We start from the raw sequence: 21180 nt of genomic DNA, 5'->3' as shown, positions 1-21180 counted from the left end.
CGTACTTTATGTTCCGTGCAAAGTTGATTTAAATGTTCAGTTGATTGAATGGTCCCCAAGAGCCTAGACAGTATATGTGACAGTTATTGCTCTGATGATGACCACTTCAACATCGACTGAAACAATCTACTAAGCTAATAGATTATGCCCGGATAACTCTAGAATGCTATCTCCGAATATCCTCTTTTAGAACTACATAGGAAGTACAATTAATTTCCCTCACCATGAAATTTCACTCACCCTATAAAACTCAGGTTAATATGGTTTTAAAGAAAATAGCAGACCTCGACCAACACCACATCTTTAGAATCTGTGCTTCAAGTTGGTTAATTTAACCGCTTTGGGAGCCGTCAAATACATCAACACGCTAATGAAACATTCATCCGTCTCATCGAATTTTATGAAACCGATGTTGATAATTCAGACTAAGTACCAGCGCTTTTTGTAATCCCAGTCTCATACCCAGCCTCATAGCTACAAGACTGTAGAATGAAGGACCCATAGTTCAATACTGCACGTTGCTCTGTATGGACACTAAACTAGAATAAAAGGGGCTCGCCGTCTGCAAGCAACTTGAATCGTACTCCCAACAGCCAAAAAAGCCGCGAATTGGGGCTCTTTTGTTATTAACAAGTTCTTCCGCATAGCAACTTGATGTTGATAATTTCTTAATATTTTCCTTCGTTGATCGTATTGTTTTCACATATTCACGTTGGAGAGCCTCAACCCTTCTCTTCGTTGGCCGAGGCATTTTGATTGAATGTAATACTTTTCCGTTTACTGTTTTTGAAAGCATAGGCAGCCGTGGCAGTGTTCCGAGCTCTGCAATACAATTTGCTTAACCAATGTTAAAATTGCTAAAACTTACATTATAGACCCATTAAACGTAAAAATAATAATTATATTGATATCAACACAATTTTATTCTATTGATTTTCATGACATGAAACGCTATGATTCAGTAATAACATTTTATTAAGTGGTTTTCATAGTTGTTTCGATGATGTTGTCTGGCATCAGTGTCGGAAAAAAACGATGCCTTTACCAATACAAACAAAACCATTACCGAAAATTGAAAAATGAAAAATTAACTTTCAGAGCACTAGCTCGAGTTTTCCGACGTTTTTCACTATACAGTGCGACAGCAGATGAAAATTAAATATCTTGTGAGTAATCGATTAGAGTTTGGTTGATATTATTTGATAGGAAGTATTCGAAAACGATCATTTTCGCACACTATCTGTTTCGCAAAATTATTTATTTTCGGGCGAGGGGTGAGGCAGGGAGATGAAAGAAGTGAGCGCCACTGTGGCAGCCATTTGTGGCTAGCTTTCACCTTCACCTTAACGTAACACCGTTACCGTTGGACAGGGAAATTGTACGATTCGTAGATCTACGGAGGTTTTCGATGTTTCTCGAATGCTGCCGAGTGCTTGCTTACGTTTAGTTTTAGCGATGTATAACTGATGAATTTCGTACCAATTCAATGTTGTTCTATGGGATGTCGAATTTCGGTTATCAATTTAACATTTGACCACGCCCCGGTTGCCACTCCAGCTTTCTCGAAATCAACATTTCTTCTTCCATGTGGCATATCCTACACGAGAGACACTGATTTCCCGCATGACTGAAATCGTCTCATCTCATCAGAAAATCCTTCCACTGTGAATAATTAACAATTCATGGAAGTAAACATTGTTTGAGCGTGGCGAAATTGATTAATTCAGCCGAGTCGCCATGTCTTCCAGGAATCCATTAGATTAATTAAAACATTATTAAAATAACGCACCCGGCAGCCGCATCAGCTCGGGCGACCGAAAGATCAACAGACTCCGCTTGGAGGCAAAGTTGCATTTGTGCGGGAAAGCGGGAAAGCGCAGCTACGGTAATTCTAATGCCAGCTGGTTTTCGGGTAGCGGAAAAGTTCACCCCAATTCAATTTAACTTATGACTAACGATGATGATTGCCGTTTTTGTTGTTTGTGTTGTTGCTAGAAGCTGCAGCTATGCAAGCCGAGTCCGTTTACTATTCTCGTTAAATTGGGAGAATCGGAAAGACTAGCAAAGTGGGATTGCCGATTTTCTCTGGATGAACGAATATAAGTCTAATTGAATGACTACATTCTACCAAATTCTTGGCACCATTATGTACACTAATTTGAAACTTGTTTAGATGCTCAGTGCTCGTATGTTCTATGGATAGCACAGATCTTAAGCAAATATAAATAATTTTATTCTATGGTTTCCTTTTAGCAGCAGCATTCACGATTCAGCAGTCATTCAGCAAGTGACCAGACGGCAGCGGCAGTGAGGCTTCCCAAATGGCCTTTCTAAAGGCCGAGAACTGCGTTAACAATGCGGCCATGTCTTGGACACCACTCTTTCATTTTATCATTGCATGCTCACTATTTAGAATTGCATTTTACACTTTTTGTCCTACGTTGAAATTTACCAATCACTTCATCAGCCAATAAAACGCACCAAACCTTGTCACTTACTGTACGACGTCTGTGGCGACCAATCTTCAGAATGCAACGCGGTGCTGATGTGTAACAAGATTTTTGTACCCAGTTGAGCTCCCACTCCTTGTGTACACTTGCGCTCTGGCGAATGAGCACGCTCCGAAACACAGATGAAATGTTTTGTTGTCAGCGCCGCGTTTGCGCCCAGTTATGCGCGAAATTTGCGCGCTGCTTTGCGCCGTATTTCTATACCTGTTTTACAGCGCGCTTGAATTTGGTTGGCTTTCTTAGTTGAGATATTTTCCTTCACACAAGCGTGTACGGTTCGTAAGGAGGCGCGCTGTTGTTTTTATGCTTTGCTTAGAACGAGCGAAGACAAAGCGGGCGCTAGAATTTAACCTATTCACTAGGCGTATATACACGCTCTCGCACTTCTTTCACCTCTTCACAATAGTATGTAGCAAACATAACATTCGTCGAGAAAGTAGATACGAATGCATAGAATGTGATATAGGTTTATGCGTTGACCCATGTTTTAGAATATATCATACAGAAAGTAATTATTAAATTGTTTCTTTAATTAATATAATTTACAAAATTCCTAATTTGAGTACAATGCAATTCTTCAAAAGCTATTTAAACTAAATAATAAATGAATATTTTTATATTTTTTACTTTACTTGCTTTTTTTTTAAATCCTAAGAATGGTATCAAAACTCCGGGTACTACTTTACTTACTACACATTGGTTTGGCGCAGTGAAAAGGTTAATGTGTGTGTGTGTGTGTGTGTGTGTGTGTGTGTGTGTGTGTGAAATGAGGCGCCCATCACACAAGTAAGAAGAGATGTTTAGTTTGCACTGTTGTGTTCATGAATTTTGTGCACTTCGTACCAAGAGAGAATACGTGTTTGTTTTGAACGCGCGCCGATGAAAATTATATTCAAGCGCAGCCCTGCGTGTGTTTTATGGAGACTGGTGACGACACATGCTATTCTGTAGATAAAAACTGGTAAAGGATCCATGGTTGCTCGAATTCATTGCTCTGATAGACGATTATATCGATCATAAATTAACGCAAAGTGCGATAAGTCTCTGGAACTAAACCATGGTTGTAGCATAAAACAGCACTACTGCCAGGAGTAATTCGTGCGTCTCTTCGTGACGGAATAGCAAATCAAACAATACACAAAACAGGTGACAGCTGTCAAAATATTGCAGATATAAAAACTAGAAGTGGATTATGTACATGCAATGTTGGTGATTGACGAGAGAATCGACGAAAGCAACCAAATTTTTTCAGCAAGTGAAAACAGCTTCTCAAATCAACGTGTTGGTCTCGCATCATACGATACCACTCAGTGAGTGAGCGAATCCAAACATGTGGTAGACAAGTTCATTCTGTCTCGTGAGTAGAGAGAACAGCAGCTCTGTCGACCAATGATTCACTCTCCATCGATCGGATTTGTGTGTGGATGAGACAGAGAAGGATCGCCAAGGGATAATTTTCCCGTGATTGCACTCATTTGAACAATTATCATACCGACAGCAAGCGTTTTAGGGGTCAATGCAGCAAATATTGTGATGCATACCGTACAAAAATTTATAAGCAGGGAACAAAGCTGCGATTTTTATTCGATCAGTTGTTTTTGAATGTCCCTTACTTATTCTTTAAATTTATCAGGTGTAATACATATTTTAGATAAATGTGGGCTAATTGTATATGCGATAAAAGATGTTATGTTTTGTAAATGCTTGTGGTACAGTAGATTGTTTTTGTGGTACAGTAGTCTGTTTTTGTTTGTTTGCAGCATTAAAGGAAATTGGAAAACCGCCAGTAGGTAACTTTTATCGGCAAAAGGTCAGGACCACATGGCTAACGTAAAGAAGAAAACATCGAATAAAAGAGTCTGATGCATGCGAATATACACACAGATGTGATACGAAATTGATAGCAAGAATTTTTCTGTTATCCGGATGGTCAAAATTTATCAGTTTTCGCATGGAGTATAGCGTTTCACCAATCGATGTAAAATAAATACGATACAGTAATCTTCCGAATATACATATTTCAGTTTTTGCGGAATGTTTCTTCAGAAAAGAAATGAAGTTCTAATGTAAATCCGAAAGAACTTTTCACACAATCAAATAACGTTACGTTCCAGATTGTATCCATTACTTTTCCCAACAAAACGTTTTTAACCTGTTTTTAACCCTAATATACTCGCGCAAATGGTCTCCCAGGCCGACAATCAATAATTTTGTTTTAAAGAGGATGAATTGATTGACTTTGAAAACTGAGTGAAGATGAAGAACACATATTAATAGAGTATCACGTTTTCTGCAAGGAATATTGAACAGATTTTCTTCTGTTAAGAACTTAATAACAGAAAAGGTTACAATTATGATTTTTTTGGGGATATATTGAAATTATTTGAATATTAGTTAAGAAAGAGTAAGTACAGGTCGGACTCGATTATCCGGAATTTTAGACTCTATCATCCGGAGTATTTTGGTTTTGATTTTTTTTTATCGAAAATTTTGAATAATTTGTTAATATACTTTATAAATATGATTATTTGAACAAATTTGTACGAAGCTAGATAGAGGAGAGGACTGTAAAAGGGGTTGGTCAATACAACTAGTTTAGATTATCTGCAGTAGATTTATGTACGTTGGAAATTCCAAATTTAAATGAATACATCGATTTAATATTTAAACATATCTAATATGATAATTTAATGAAACATGGATGTAGTTAGGATGAGCAGGGTCTGTTTAGTATGTTTTAATTCGGATATCCACAGTGCATCATATATAATATGATCTTTCGAATAATCATGGATGTAGTAAAAAAAAAGTAAAAGTTGGGGTAGGAGTGTTGAGATTGTTGCAAAGAATACAAAATAAGTGATAAATCTTTGAATCCGCTTGGATAGTCCTTTGATTTATTGGATTCTCAAAAGATGTCTATTTAGCATCTTCATATGTTACGATATTATCGCAGAATAGATTTAATTTAATTTAATTTTTTTTCTTGCAAATTATTATTCATTTCGGTTTAAAAATAAATTCATGAGTAACGATGTGCATTAGAGTTCCAGTGAGAATGGTCAACTCAAATTTACGAATGGGATTTTAGCCCATTCAGACTTTACTTACTATTGTCGTAAAGACGCCAAAGTTTGAGTCTTCCGAAAACCATAAAGTCACCGTTAATGCGTTCATGCGTTCTTTTGCAGTCAACAACGGGATATCAATATTTTCCTTGACTTCACAATGCAATCATTCGGTACCTCGTCCCAAGCCTCGGCCACCCAAAACATAGCATCCCTAATATTGATTCGGTTAACCATCTCATCGAACTCTCCTTGGCTCCTGGAAGCCAAGCTTTTGCTTGTATTTGGACTTGATCATTTGAGTAATATTTCGGTTCATGAGCTGTAACAAGGCAATGATTTTTTTTCGAATTTCAAAACATTACTCCTCCCTCATGGGGCGCTAGTCAATTTGTGGCTAAGATACTGCATTATACAAATAAGTCAGTGCAAATCATAGTTATTTTACATTTACCGGGAGATTTCCTTTTAATTTTTTTTATAATTCGATTATCCGGAAAATTTTATCATCCGGAGTGAAAATAAAATCAACATTCCATTTCAGCTCTAGTCGAGAGTGAGCAGTCTGAGAAACTGATCATCCATTGCAGACCATTGGACAAAACGATTTCTTCGAAGATTTGGTGTTTTTGCGAAAGCCATCAAAGTCCAGCGCGGATACAACCAGGTTACAAAACTAGAGGGACGCGATCTAGCTTCATGAGGATGCATCGTATGCCTTTTCGAAATTTACAACAAATCAGTCTAGCCAGCAAGTAATCAACTACCCATCCTCTCTTAGATGGTGCCTACACACGCTAATAAGTGCGATCGTTTGCCCCATAGGCTGCGAATTTGTGCCGAAAAATCCGCATTTGACAATTTGTATTATAATAAATATTGGACAAGTAAAACTCGAAGTATTTATAAATTGCGTTTCGAAGGTTATATATAGTTACTATTTGGTAAGCAAACTGAACCCTATTGGCTTTCCTTTTAATTGTTATTAGACGACAACTGTTAGGTGCGCACTTTCGAGCATTAGCACATCGAAAAGTTATATTTTCATCGCATCGCATTTTTGCCTTGCGATTCAATTCTTTTCTGAGAGCGACACCACTCTATCACAAAGCGATTCGATCCAAAGCTCCGAGGCTAAGCACCCAATCGGATCAGGAAACGAAAGTAGAGCGACAGCAGAAACTAACGAACGAATCATAAAATGATACAGGCGAGCATCGATTAACAAGCGCACAGATACCAAACGATGACTCTCACGTTGTGTTCATTCAGTGTTTTCGTTGACACGTCAGTTTTCTGTTTCATGAGTGATTTAAAACATATTATTGTGTGCGTTGAATGAATCAAATAAGAGAATGTAACGAGCGCTCGTTGATACGATTGGAACCATCCTTGTGTACATGATATAACCGCAAGGTGAACGTAGGACTACCGTTGGCTTAACAATCAATGCGTAACAACCATAAAGCTCCTAATCATTTAATTTCTCGAATAAAGTTATCATACCACTTAGTTTAGCCTGAAAATAATTATTAACGCGCAATGGAGGAATCGATTTTTCCTCGGCAATACCCAGCGCCATTCCAACCCCGAAAATTGGAATCATCAGTCGATAGCGGTATTCGGTAATAGAACTATTAATTTAAAAAAAATGTCTCTTCGCAATATTCTTCTTCTTCTTCTTCTTCTTCTCTAGTTCATTCGTTTCTAGCCTTGAGAAAGGCCCTTGGGGACAACTTAATAAAAATTTGAGAGAGGAGCCACCTCGCGATTGTTGTGATCGCCCTTATGTCAGCGCAAATTAATCATGTTGAACAAAGGGGAAGAACATGCCATGTTTTTTCAAGACTTTAATAAAAATAATTTAGACTACGTTTTTTATTCCTAAACTAGGGTGTAAGTTCAAAGCTTTGAGAATGAGTGAAGATTTTGAGCATTAATACCTATTTTCCGGTTGAAAGAAATGGTATGATAACCGCTTCATTCGAAAAATAAAATGTCTACACGTTATATGTTTGTTACTTGTTGATCCAAAAACATGTTTCAATAACTCTGAAATTGCTGAAAACAAGCTATTGAAATCACAAAAATCTGTATATAAGCAGGTGCCAGCTCGGAAATCCACTCAGTTATAATTGTACAGAAGTTGCAGCATGTTATCGCTGCTGAAGATTGATGTGGCGAAGTCACTTCGTACATCAAGCAAGCGCTGATGAACAGTCACCACCAAGAGTATGTTTGTGCAATCGGAGGGCACTGGTGCAGCGTGTTCGTTCAAGCTTCCCCCTAAAGGAAAACAGGAAGTGGGTTATATCTATGGTATAACCGCAATGGTGACGTAGGACTATCGTTGATTTAGTGATCATCTGTTTGAAGTTGAATTTGAATTCATTCTGAATGAATGAATAAATGAATATTTCGGGGACTTCGAAAACGAGAACTTTACGTTGGAGATACAAAGTTTTATGCATCCAATATTGGATACGAAAATATTCTACTGATGGGGAAGAATAATCTTCAGAAGCTTTCCTGCTAATTGAACTTGATTGAAAAATCACAGAACTAAATGTATTTGGTCGCAGTATTATATAGATAGGAAACATTAAAATAAACTCTTTCGCATGAATGCATTTTTCAATTCCCAGGGAACTGGCAGATTATTTTTCAGCATCGATTAGATCTTTCCGGAATTTTCTCGATGCTGTATGGCATCCAAACGTAAATTCTCCTTTCAGTTTGGCCTGCCTGAACTCTAATCCATCAAATTTATTATATAAACTTTCAGTATACTTACTTCGATGTTATTAGTTTATCCCTCAGGGTAAGCTACGAATATAATAAGGGTGGGGTTTACATTTTATACTTTTATGGTTTATAATATCACGCTTCCTTTGCTTTCGTTCATTTCTTACTCTACTCTCGCACCGTGAGGACTTGTTTGTTAAGGGACCAAGCAGACAGCTCGTTAGTCTTTCGGTGGTAAGGCACCACGAAAGCAGCTCGGATAAGCGCACCAGTCGCAGGAAGTGTGTTAAAAAGCCACATCGCTATCGACCGGGAACTTTGCGTGAAATTCGTCGCTATCAGAAGTCGACCGAATTGCTGATCCGCAAGCTGCCTTTGCAGCATTTGGTTCGTGGAATTGCTCAGGACTTCAAAACCGACTTGCGCTTCCAAAGTTCCGCGGTTATGACGCTGCAGGAGGCCTGTTCGAAGATACAAATTTGTGTGCTATCTACGCAAAACACGTCACATCATGCCCAAGGATATTCAACTGGCCCGTCGAATCCAAGGAGAGCGTGCTATATTAGCTTAGCATATAATCAACGGCCCTTTTCAGGGCTCCAAATTTGATGAATTAGAGTTCAGAAAAGTTTTTTACAGGCCGAACTGAAAGGAGCATTTAGCGAAAATCGTGGTGTCGATGATAATTCGATACCGATAGGTGCCGTGGATATGGATTTCATAATGAAGAATATGAAATACATGACATGATGTAGTGAATATATCCGAAGAAATCACTTTGGTGAAACTGCATTATAAATTTATTTGTGTACGAATGCCGCAATCGATAGTCGACTCTAATTTGCGCTGGGTAATTTCCTCGGAGGACTCGATTCCTTTTTTGAGCATTAATAATCTCTTTCTGGCAAAACGAAGTGGTATGAATCACATTATTCGAATGATAGAATGAAGAAGTTTTCTGCCAATTTCCTTCAACCTCCAAACATCTCTTTCTCCCGTTTGTCGTTTTCGCGTTCGCTAATCCTTTCTCACAACACCCATTTCTCGTTTGAGAAATTGTTGAGTAAACATTGTTTGCCAGTGCGCGTAGAGCGTGAATTCCTAAAGATTCATTGCACCTCTAATAAATTGCCGAAAGACGTGGTCTTACGTTTATCGCACTTGATTGAAAAAATCCAAAACGAAATGTATTTGCTCGCAGCATTATATGAGTAGAAAGCAAATAATCACTCGAAAGTGACTTGATTTTCGCGATATGAAACATTTTCCGTTTTTCATGTTATGCATCCAATATTGGATACGAAAAATTTCCACTGATGGGGAAAAAAATATTCAGAAGCTTTCCTGTTAATTGCGATTGATTGAAAAATCACAAAATCAAATGTATTTGGTTGCAGTGTTATATGGATAGAAAACATTAAAATAAACTCTTTCGCATGAATGTATTTTTCAATTCCCAGGGGAACTGGCAGATTATTTTTCAGCAGCGATGAGTTCCGCGCGTGTATGTGTGTGTGTGTGGCGGCTGCTCCGATGTTTCAAGCGGAACCGTGGCATCACTCTCCTCCTGATGGATTCCCTTCTGGCCTAAGGTGCACAAACAGGCTCTTGGTGACACCGTTCATCAGCGCTTTCATGATGAACGAAATTAGCTTCACCACAACAGCGACAACCGCTCCAATCACTGTTCAATTCTAACTGAGTGGGTTTACGAGCGGCGCTCGCTTACATACCGATTGGTAATTTCAATAGCCTGTTTTGAAAGAAATTTTAAGACTATTGAAACAAGTTTTTGGATGAAAAAGTAACAAGTATATGACGCGTAGACATTTTATCTTTCGAATGAAGTGTTTATCATACCATTTCGTTCAGTTCTTTTGGAGCTATTAACGCTCAAAATCTCGGTCTCCGGCGTAACGCTTTCGTTTTCGAAACTTTGATTTTACACCCCGGTATAGAAATGAAAGACGTAGTCCTACGTCAAAAAAATCGGGATGACACTAGATCTCGACTAGATTTCATTACACTAGTAAATGAAGTCCGATTGAGCTGATATTTTGCATAGGGTAGATTTTCGTGGGATTCAAATTTTTTAATCAAGTTCGCTTTGAAAATTCGAAGGTCATTTTTTCCCATACATCCATTGGCACTCTAGTCTTCATATTTAGTATCCCTAATGAACCGTCGAATTTTCATATATCGTGCTATAAACGGTTCGTATCTTCGCTGCATTTTATGGCAATTTAATCGTTGTATAGGATGTTGCTTTACCTACTTCCTAGCAATTTTGACCCAAATGCATATCTCCACTGGACTTTCATCAAAAGAATGAAGACGATCCATCATAAATTTGAATTTAGTTAATATTGATTATGTGTTGAAAACGCTATTTATATATTTGTTCATTTGTGCATTTACACAGATGTTTTCATCATTCATAGATTCTTCTCAATTCATCTCCTCAATGTGAAGAGTCATATGAATGATTATTTGGTCTACTAACGTTCGAGGCTCCCCATGAAACTATGTTTAGGTTCACAAGCAAAATTTTGTTTACTTGTATACTTTTATTCGTTTTTATTCCTCCGATATTATGTAATTTGCAACAGTAATATCCACATTAGCTATTCAAAAAAAGAGCGCTGCCTGTATCACACTTTCTAAGCTGGCCACCCTACTCACAATCAGCCAAACTTTCGATTCAGACCATAATTTTCTTGTTTCGTACTCGCGTGTTGCTTGACGTTTGTTTAAAACATAAACAAACGTCGGTGCGCCTGTGACATAAGAGAATACGCACTTCTATTTCTTTAGCTCATTCTGAATCGAATTCATTTATATCCGTAACATAGGTGTTATAAACTAGTGATAAGTGAACGGAAGATGGCTTTGAATGCTTATAAAAGTTTGCTGTTATCAAACAGTATACAGCTCAGCGCAAAACGTAATTTAACATGTCTGTTTAGGGATTGTGTATTGTAACTAATAGTGTATAAATCTCCGAAGGCTGTTTGTCAATTACTTCCCGGCTGAACTCTGCCGCCAGCAAACTATTTTCGGAGGAACAAATACGACAGAAAGAAAAGGTGGGACGCATTGAAAAAATTGAAATTCGTTACCTCGGAACTCCAACCGATACCACTCTCGTTATGAACCGGCTTCTTTCAACGCCATTGGATTGTGCAAAGCGTAAGTTAGTGTCACTGTCTCATTTCGCATGGTTTTCATTCATGCCTTTTTCAGATATTGGAGAAAAATACTGTCGGAATTCAGCTCTTGCTTTGTTGGATAACAGTGTACCGTGGGATATGCGAAGACCACTCGAAGATTCCTGCACCCTTCAACTGTTGAACTTCAAATCCCAAGACCCACACATAGCGAATAAGGCTTTCTGGAAATCATGTTCGCTGTTATTGGGTGCTGTGCTCCAAAAATGCTTCAAACCTGAAGCGGGATTGTTCCTGCATAGTTTCCCAAAACCTAACAGTACGCAACTAATCTCTAAGTTTATGTACATAACTCCAACAAAATCATTTCAGTAAAAAGTGGAAGTTTTGTGTACGACATTGCACTAGCTAAAGATGGATGGAAACCACCAATGCAGGAGCTCCGTGCTCTTTCCATTGAAATGATCAAGCTTTCTCAACAGGATTTACCTATCGAGCGTTTGGATGTTACCAGTGCAATTGCACTAGAGATGTTTAGTAGTAACCCTCACAAACGAGAACAGATACCAAGCATTGCTGGTCATAACAATGAGTTGATCACTGTCTACAGAGTAGGAGATCATGTGGACATAAGCAAAGGGCCTTTAATTAGTTCCACAGGTTTGCTGGGAAAATGTACGATAGCGGCTGTGCACGAGCTTCCCAAGTCAACGCCAGACCAGCTTCCACTGTACCGCGTGCAAGGTGTTGCGCTTCCCATCGGGTTGAATATGAACCATTTTGCTTACGGTATTTTGGAAGACCGAGCGAAGAAATTGGTGAGTATATCGTTTACGGATAACGTACGTTATTTCAAGAGTCATTGGTTTTTCGATAGAATCCCGCTAAACTTCCGAATGAACCCTACGAGGATGGACTGGCTGAACAAGTTGCATAACATGCTTTTTGGTTGCTATTAATAAAAGGTCCTTGCTATCACTAAATACTTTATTGTTTTAATTATGTTGCAAGGAATTTATTATAATACAGTAGATCCCCAATTATCCACAAACGGATTGTTCATGACAGCGAGCTTCATAGTAAATTTATAGGCCTGCCCGGAATTTGTCAGTGATTGGTAAGTTTATACACTTTTGTTTTTGTCATGGATTTCACATTATCTGACTACTCATGTACACTACCAATTACAATGACTCAAAATCGAAATCATACCCCACCATGCAGATCTCTTTCCACTACTTCCGAATGTCCAAAACAAGCTTTCGAAAAATTTTATTTAGATAATGCGGACTCGATTATGTACAGGGCCTGATCACGAACGTCACTTCACGGTGAAAACGAAGTGAGTTGTATACAACCTTATTACGACTGTCACCGTGTGTGTAGAATCCAGAAGAGTTCATCCATCGTGACAACTTTGATGAACTCGGTGTTATTATGAATACCACGATACTGTCATGTCACTGAGAAAAACAAGTATATTTGTCACTTGTGTTTTAGATGGTGAAAGCTAATCACGCGGAATGGAGTCAGTTTAATTTCGTATTTATTTAGCTTTTTTGCTAACATTTTGAATCTTGTCTTCTTTTGTTTAAGAAACAAAAGATAAACAAACAGCAATTTGCCCGCCTGGTGGCATTTTTAGAACGAAGTTCTAACGTGTCCAGAGGACGAAAATTTGTTTATTTGGATTCGGTAAATGCGCTATGGGATGTAACTAAGGATTAAAAATGTAGTTCAAGTAGACTTATTGAAACATGGCGAACATTCACAATTGGCGGACCAGACCAGAATCAGGATGATAGTTATAACTTTTTACTTTATAGATATTTTCAGTTGTATTGTTTTGAAGACATACTTTGAATGAAAGAATATTAAAAAAGTGATAGTAAGTTTCAAACAAGGAAAAAATTAGTTTATCATTGCAAAGCATGAACAAGATACTGTTTTTAAATTCTTCTCTAGTTCTTTTTCCATAATTTTGATATCCGTCCAAAGAAAATCAGAATCACTTTCCGCTTTCGTCAAATTCCTTGAAACCCATCAGATGTTTTCTATGAGGATTATGCTTCTGACCGACGCTGCAGACCAGTTTCTGTTTAAATAATTAAAGTAAACCTCATTGGATGGATGAGAGGATTAAACTTCAGAATCTTATGGGAGTAGCTCAGATTATACTGATCGTGAGGAGGATAAATTCGGGTTTGTTCTGAGATATAGAAGATATTATTATTCATCAAAATTGTAGAAACGGTTCATAAAAAATGATTCTAAATATTTCTCACTATTCAAACGAGTAAGACAGAGCTAAGTACAAGAGTATGTGAGATTGGGATGTGAGACATAATAGTCATGTTTTTTTCTCTAGTTCAACAACTACATTATTCCCGAGCAACCAAGTACTCCTCCTCATCTTTGAGCCAACATTTGAATCAGCAAACTAATCATCGAGGTATAATCGCAAACTTGTCATTCTAAAATATACAATTAATTAAATGGAACATTATCTCATACGCTGTATTAATTTTACCTACATAACATTCAAACGTCCGAAATTATGCAACCGACACAACGTTCAAACACCCGACATTATGCAACCTACGTGTCTCTTATAAACGGGAATGAACACTTTCACTTCACGGAGTTCATTTTTACACGCAACTGTCCGTGACAATGATGATAGACACAAAAAGATTGAGTGAAGTGTAAGTGATGTGAAAGCGTACGTGGCAGTGATGTTCGTGATCAGGCCCACAGTCTCCGTTTTTTTCTCACTGTATACAATCTAATTTTTCTCGAACTATATATAATCGAGTCTAAAATTGTATATAATCAAATCATATTAAATCGAGTCAGACCTGTACATAATTTTAAATCGTAAGCCTTCAATTTTTGGAATATTTCACGAGCATATTGTTATTTTTGTGTGTAGATGTTGTGGACAAAAATAACATGAAACAGTGGTGTAGAGTAGGGGGCGGAGAGGGTGGTCCGCCCCGGGTGCCACCCTTAGACCATGACGAGTATATTATATTGAAAAAAAAAGCATTCAATTTGAAGATATTTAGCATCAAAAACTATTTTTCGAAAACATCGATTTCCTTTTTCCTCCCCCCTTGGGTGATTTTTTGATTTTCAAAAAACTCAAACTTTGACCGCTGTGTGACACTAGTAAATGAAGTCCGATTGAGCTGATATTTTGCATAGGATAGTTTTTCGTGGGAATCAACATTTTTAATCAAGGTCACTTTTAAAATTCGAGATGGCCATTTTCATTGGCACTCTATCAGTCATCATGGAATAGCTATCAGTTCCATGGAATACCATTATCGGTAAGAAAAAAAACCGTCCCACGGCCTGAAAGATCGATTCTCTTCTGATATCAATCTCCATATATGTAGCAAAAATCATTTCTTGCCACATATTTTCATCTTAAATATATCGAACATACCCTAACAACAAAGCTTTATTTTTGGGTAATGTAGACTCGTCCAGCTGGAGAGAAAATCTGTCTACAATAAATTTAATAATATTTTTCCCCCTTCGCGACTCATCTCAAGTTTCCTGAAATAATTTTAAAAAAATGCCAGGCACATAGGTAACCAATAATTTTGTAAACTCTTTTTTAATCACTTTTTTCTAGTTCACTCTATTCAGCTATGCAAACACGTTGTATATCTTGAACTAAATTAGTAGATGAGTGTATGATCGTTTAAGCTCCAACGTACTTCAGAACACAAATAAACTTGTATCCTAAAGACAGGCTTGTTATACAGTAAATTTTACTGAGTAAAATTTCAGAAACATGTTTCGACATGAATTTGACGATGACTTCTTTCGTGTTAAATTGCGTATATATTTAAATTACAGAGAAATTTGAAACGTGTCTGAAGGACTTGTTCTCTCTAATACATTGGGCCTGATCACGAACATCCCTGTCACAAACGCTTTCACGTCACTTACACTTCACTTAATCTTTTTGTGTCTATCGTCATTATCACGGAGAGTTGCGTGTAAAAATAAACTCCGTGAAGTGAAAGAGTTCATAGTGATTATAAGAGACATGTCAGTTGCATAATTTCGGACGTTTGAACGTTATATAGGTAAAATTAATAAGTTTATGAGATAACATTCCATTTGATTGAACGTATGTTTTAGAATGACAAGTTTACGATTATACATCGATGATTTGGTATTTCAATCCAACTATTCGGACTCATTCCATGAATCATTTGCTTGGTGCGTTAGTTTGCTGAATCAAATGCTGGTTCAAAGATGAGGAGGAATACATGGTTGCTCTTGAATAATGTAGTTGTTGAACATATGGGAATGTAATTTTATTTCTTCTTTCTATAAATTACTCTAGAGATAAAGCATGACTAAAGGGTGTGTCACATCAAATTGCATCACGGAAAAAACGCTGTAGAAATTCGCCCAGTAGACCGATCCTTTTGAAAATTTTAGACAGTAAAATAAAAACTATTAAACAACTTTTGGCATTTTCTTTTTATTCATACTTCGAGCCCAAGCCCGTGTGCTCGCACCTTCCTCTTTACCCCGTCCATAAGGTTCTGTACAACGTCAGGTTGTAGTTTTTTTTTTGAACAGAAATCCATTTTCTCTTGAAGTCCGCCTCCGATTTGACAACTTTTGGGTTCTTCCGGAGGGCCTGCTTCATAATCGCCCAATATTTCTCTATTGGGCGAAGCTCCGGCGCGTTGGGCGGGTTCATTTCCTTTGGCACGAAGGTGACCCCGTTGGCTTCGTACCACTCCAACACGTCCTTTGAATAGTGGCACGAAGCGAGATCCGGCCAGAAGATGGTCGGGCCCTCGTGCTGCTTCAATAGTGGTAGTAAGCGCTTCTGTAGGCACTCCTTCAGGTAAACCTGCCGGTTTACCGTGCCGGTCATCACGAAGGGGGCGCTCCGCTTTCCGCAAGAGCAGATCGCTTGCCAAACCATGTACTTTATGGCAAACTTGGATAGTTTCTGCTTGCGAATCTCCTCCGGAACGCTGAATTTGTCCTCTGCGGAGAAGAACAACAGGCCCGGCAGCTGACGAAAGTCCGCTTTGATGTAGGTTTCGTCGTCCATTACCAGGCAATGCGGCTTCGTCAGCATTTCGGTGTACAGCTTCCGGGCTCGCGTCTTCCCCACCATGTTTTGCCGTCGCGGTTAGGAGCCTTCTGAACTTTGTATGTACGCAGGCCCTCCCGCTGCTTGGTCCGCTGAACGAATGAACTTGACAAATTCAGCTTATTGGCGACATCCCGGACCGAACTTCTCAGATCACGTCTAAACTGCTTAACTACGCGCTTGTGATCTTTTTCACTAACGGAGCATCCATTTTTGCCGTTCTTCACCTTCCGGTCGATGGTTAGGTTCTCGAAGTATCGTTTTAGTACTCTGCTGACCGTGGATTGGACGATTCCCAGCATCTTACCGATGTCCCGATGTGACAACTCCGGATTCTCGAAATGAGTGCACAGAATTAATTCACGGCGCTCTTTTTCGTTCGACGACATTTTTCCAAATTTACGAAAAATTGACAGTGAAGCATGGCCAACGTGATCTATACACTCTTATCTGATTATAAGCGAAAGCTGAAGATATAATTCCTAAAAATTAAATTTCTACAGCGTTTTTTCCGTGATGCAATTTGATGTGACACACCCTTTATCATGAGTTTAATAATCGATATCTCGCATACTCTTGTTCTCAGTTCTGTCTTACTCGTTTGAATAGTGAGAAGTATTTAGTATAGGTCAACGTTAAAAAAAATTTTAACAATCGTTTCTACAATTTTGATGAATAATAATATCTTTTATATCTCAGAATAAACCCAAATTTATCCATCTCATGATCAGTATAATCTGAGCTACTCCCATATGGGCTTCTGAAGATTAATCCTCTTATCGTTCCCATTCTCGTGTAGTTTTATATACGGGACATGAGGTTTGATATAATGCATAATGTTCATATGAAACATCTGATGAGTTTCAAGGAATTTGTCAAAAGCAGAAAATGTTTCAGATTTCTTTAGACGAATATCAAAATTATGAAAAAAGAACTAGAGAATAATTTAAAAATTATTAATTTAAAAGCTTTGCAATGACAGATTATTTTTTTCCTTATTTGAAGCTCAAATATTCGTAAAAACAAAAGATCAATGACCTTATTCGATGTAGCAATCGTCCTGATTCGGGTCTTGTCCGCCAATTGCGATTGAATTTCAAAAACCAGCTCTGCAATGTTGGAAAAACATTACAGTTATTTTTTTTATATTCAAAATATCAACAAACCAATGTTATACATAATCAATCATAATGATCGTTTTGGGCCAGAGGCCTCATTGCCATTTTATGGGGTTGCAACTCTCTGTTAGTCTAATCCTTAGAATAGTAACATAAAATTTTTATTCATTTAGGACAATCGAAATTAGACCTTTCGACATGTTTCAATCGGTCTACGGGAGCTACATTTTTGACGTAGAACTACATCTAACCGGAAGATATAGGGGGTGAAATGGAAATCTAGGCACTGAACAAGTAGGAAAAAATGCAAGATTTGGAACGCTTATAACTCGAGCATTTCTCAATAGATCGCAAAGGTTTTTGCATCAATTGATAGGAAATATATCTACGCATCTATCATAACGAATAACATTTCATTTTTCTTGAGATAAATAATTGAATAATTGTGAAATATCAAGCATTGTCAAAATGCACTATGTGCCCATTTTTGATTGGTCCAATTTGTGCTCCTCAAATCGTACCGACCAAAACGGGCAACCAGAGCAGCAGCGAAATAGAATGAAGCACGATTGGAAAGGAAAAAGAAAAACAGGAAGTGGGTTATATCTATGGTATAACCGCAATGGTGACGTAGGACTATCGTTGATTTAGTGATCATTTGTTTGAAGTTGAATCTGATTCTATTCTGCATGAATGAATAAATGAATATTTGGGGGACTTCGAAAACGAGAGCGTTACGTTGGAGGTACAAGGAGGTTTATGCATCCAATATTGGACACGAAAATATCCTACTGATGGGGAGGAATAATCTTCAGAAGCTTTCCTGCTAATTACACTTGATTGAAAAATCACAGAACCAAATGTATTTGGTCGCAGTGTTATATGGTTAGAAAACATTAAAATAAACTCTTTAGCTTTCATGTTATTTTCAATGCCAAGGGGAACTGGCGGATTATTTTGCAGCAGCGATATTTTTCCGGATTCTTCTCGAAGTCCACCACCAGTGGTTAATGCTAACTCGATAACCACCTCCTAATTGCACTTGATTGAAAAATCACAAAACCAATTGTATTTAGTCGCAGTATTATATGGATAGAAAACGTTAAAATAAAATCTTTCGCTTGAATGTAATTTGCAATTCCAAGGGGAACTGGCAGATTATTTTGCAGCAACGATCACTTCTTTCCAAATTCTTCTCGATAACCAGCAAACGTAAAGAGTTGCGCGCGTGTATGTGTGTATGGCGGTTGCTCCGAAGTCTCAAGCGGAACCAATTTTCGATGCTGGTATTCTCTCGGTCGTCTTCTCTATCTGATGGATCGGCTTTTCTGCGCTCCGTCACAGTTCCAAACAAACTGAATGCGTTTCAGGTCAGGTCAGGCGATATAATAAATCCCTCGATCCCTCGCCGTCCAGCTCATCCAGCCCGTTCAGTTCGTTCAGTTCGGTCAGCTCGTTCAGTAACGATGTTGTCTTGTCGATGTCCTCACGAAAAATGAATGCGATCACCACCAGAATATCGCTTGAGTATGCTTTTTGACCGTGATTGAATCGAAAGAAGGTGCGGTTTACGATGGCAATTTGGAAGGCAAACTAGAGGCGAATGAACTCTGAGTTTGAAACTTTCGGCGACTGAGCAATAATTGATTGAAAATTATATGATTTTCGCGATGCGAAACATTTTCCATTGCGCGCGCAAACTGTATTCGATACGAAAATATTCTACCGATGGGGGAGAATAATCTTCAGAAGCTTTCCTGCTAATTAATTGCACTTGATTGGAAAATTACAAGACCAATTGTATTCGATCGCAGCAGTACTATGTGGATAGAAAACATTAAAATAAACTCTTTCTCATGAATGCATTTTTCAACTCCCAGGGGAACTGGCAGATTATTGTTCAACAACGATTAGTTCTTTCTAGATTTTTCTCGATACTCGAAGTCCACCAGAATTTAATGCTAACTCGATAACCACCTGTTAATATCACTTGATTGAAAAATATTTGGTCGCTGTGTTACATGGTTAGAAAACATTAAAATAAACTCTTTCACATGAATGTATTTTTCAATTCCCAGGGGAACTGGCAGATTATTTTTCAACAACGATTAGATTTTTCCAGATTTTCCTCGATACTCGAAGCCCACCAGTGGTTATTGTTAACTCAATAACCACCTGTTAATAGCACTTAATTGAACAATATTTGGTCGCAGTGTTACATGGATAGAAAAAATTAAAATGAACTCTTTCGCATGAATGTATTTTTCGGTTCCCAGGGGAACTAGCAGATTATTTTTCAGCAACGATTGAATCTTTCCGGAATTTTCTCGATGCTGAATGGCATCCAAACGAAGAGTCCCGCTCGCGTTTGTGTGTGTGGCGGCTGCTCCGATCTCTTCCTGGGGAACCGTTTGTGGCATCACTCTCCTCCTGATAGATTCCCTTCTGGCCTAAGGTGCACAGGCTCTTGGTGACACCGTTCATCCGCGCTTTCATGGTAAACGAAGAGCTTCACCACAACAGCGACAACATGCTCCAATCGCTGTTCAATTATAACTGAGTGGATTTCCGAGCGGCGCTCGCTTATATACCGATTGGTGATTTCAATAGCCTGTTTTGAAAGCAATTTTAAGACTATTGAAACAAGTTTTTGGATCAAAAAGTAACAAATATATAACGCGTAGACATTTTATCTTTCGAATGAAGTGTTTATCATACCATTTCGTTCAGTTGTTTAGGAGCTATTAACGCTCAAAATCTCGGTCTCCGGCGTAACGCTTTCGTTTTCGAAACTTTGATTTTACACCCCGGTATAGAAATGAAAGACGTAGTCCTACGTCAAAAAATGAACGAAACATTGGTCGCAGTCTCACACATGCGTAATTCTCGAGCCAGCCAGTCAGCTTAAAAATCCCCGCTCCGCTGCCGTAACGATCATTCTCATTCAAACCGTACACCACATCGGTTCGCATTACAACACATCAACAAACCAACCCAAGCAGCCATGTCTGGACATGGTAAAGGAGGAAAAGTGAAGGGAAAGGCAAAATCCGGCTCGAACCGAGTTGATCTGGAGTTCCCCGCAAGGGTAGCTAGGCCGAGCGCGTTAGTACCAGTGCACCAGTCCACCTAGCCGGCGTTATATAGTTTCGGCCGCCGAAGTGATCGGGTTAGCTGGTAAAGCTGCTCGCGACGATAAGAAAACCCGCATTCGGAACAGAACACATTCGGTTCGGTGGACATCAAAACAACAGGCAGTTGCAGCGAGTGGCGAGTGGCAAACGCAATCGCAAAACGGCATCAGGTAGCAGAAGAAAAAAGTTTGTTCTTTATACAAACTGCTTTGGTGGCAAATCCAGAACAAGGCGGCATTGAGGGCGTTCGAAATGGTTTTTTTCAAAACCACGAGTACAAAGTTTACTAAATTGGAACCTT

General features: G+C 38.4%; 1 protein-coding gene across 1 annotated transcript; it reads left to right on the top strand.

Moving 5' to 3' along the window:
* The first annotated feature begins 11088 nt into the window (after positions 1-11088).
* Positions 11089-12475, top strand: LOC129769175 (39S ribosomal protein L39, mitochondrial). The gene is made up of 5 exons (XM_055771262.1): positions 11089-11267; positions 11330-11512; positions 11567-11809; positions 11863-12308; positions 12368-12475. The coding sequence occupies exons 1-5, from the start codon at positions 11207-11209 to the stop codon at positions 12425-12427; spliced, it is 993 nt and encodes a 330-aa protein (XP_055627237.1). The 5' UTR covers positions 11089-11206; the 3' UTR covers positions 12428-12475.
* Positions 12476-21180: the final 8705 nt, after the last annotated feature.

This window comes from Toxorhynchites rutilus, chromosome 2 (assembly GCF_029784135.1).
Source record: "Toxorhynchites rutilus septentrionalis strain SRP chromosome 2, ASM2978413v1, whole genome shotgun sequence".
Lineage (NCBI taxonomy): Eukaryota > Metazoa > Arthropoda > Insecta > Diptera > Culicidae > Toxorhynchites > Toxorhynchites rutilus.
The sequence above is the reverse complement of the archived record's forward strand: the minus strand, read 5'-3'. Positions and strand labels throughout refer to the sequence as shown.

Bases quoted from the DNA above. Each gene is read 5' to 3' on its own strand.
- LOC129769175 (XM_055771262.1), top strand. From the start codon at position 11,207: ATGGCTTTGAATGCTTATAAAAGTTTGCTGTTATCAAACAGTATACAG. The intron at 11,513-11,566 runs GTAAGTTAGTGT...TGCCTTTTTCAG, and splicing joins GCCATTGGATTGTGCAAAGC to ATATTGGAGAAAAATACTGT. The intron at 12,309-12,367 runs GTGAGTATATCG...GTTTTTCGATAG, and splicing joins AAGACCGAGCGAAGAAATTG to AATCCCGCTAAACTTCCGAA.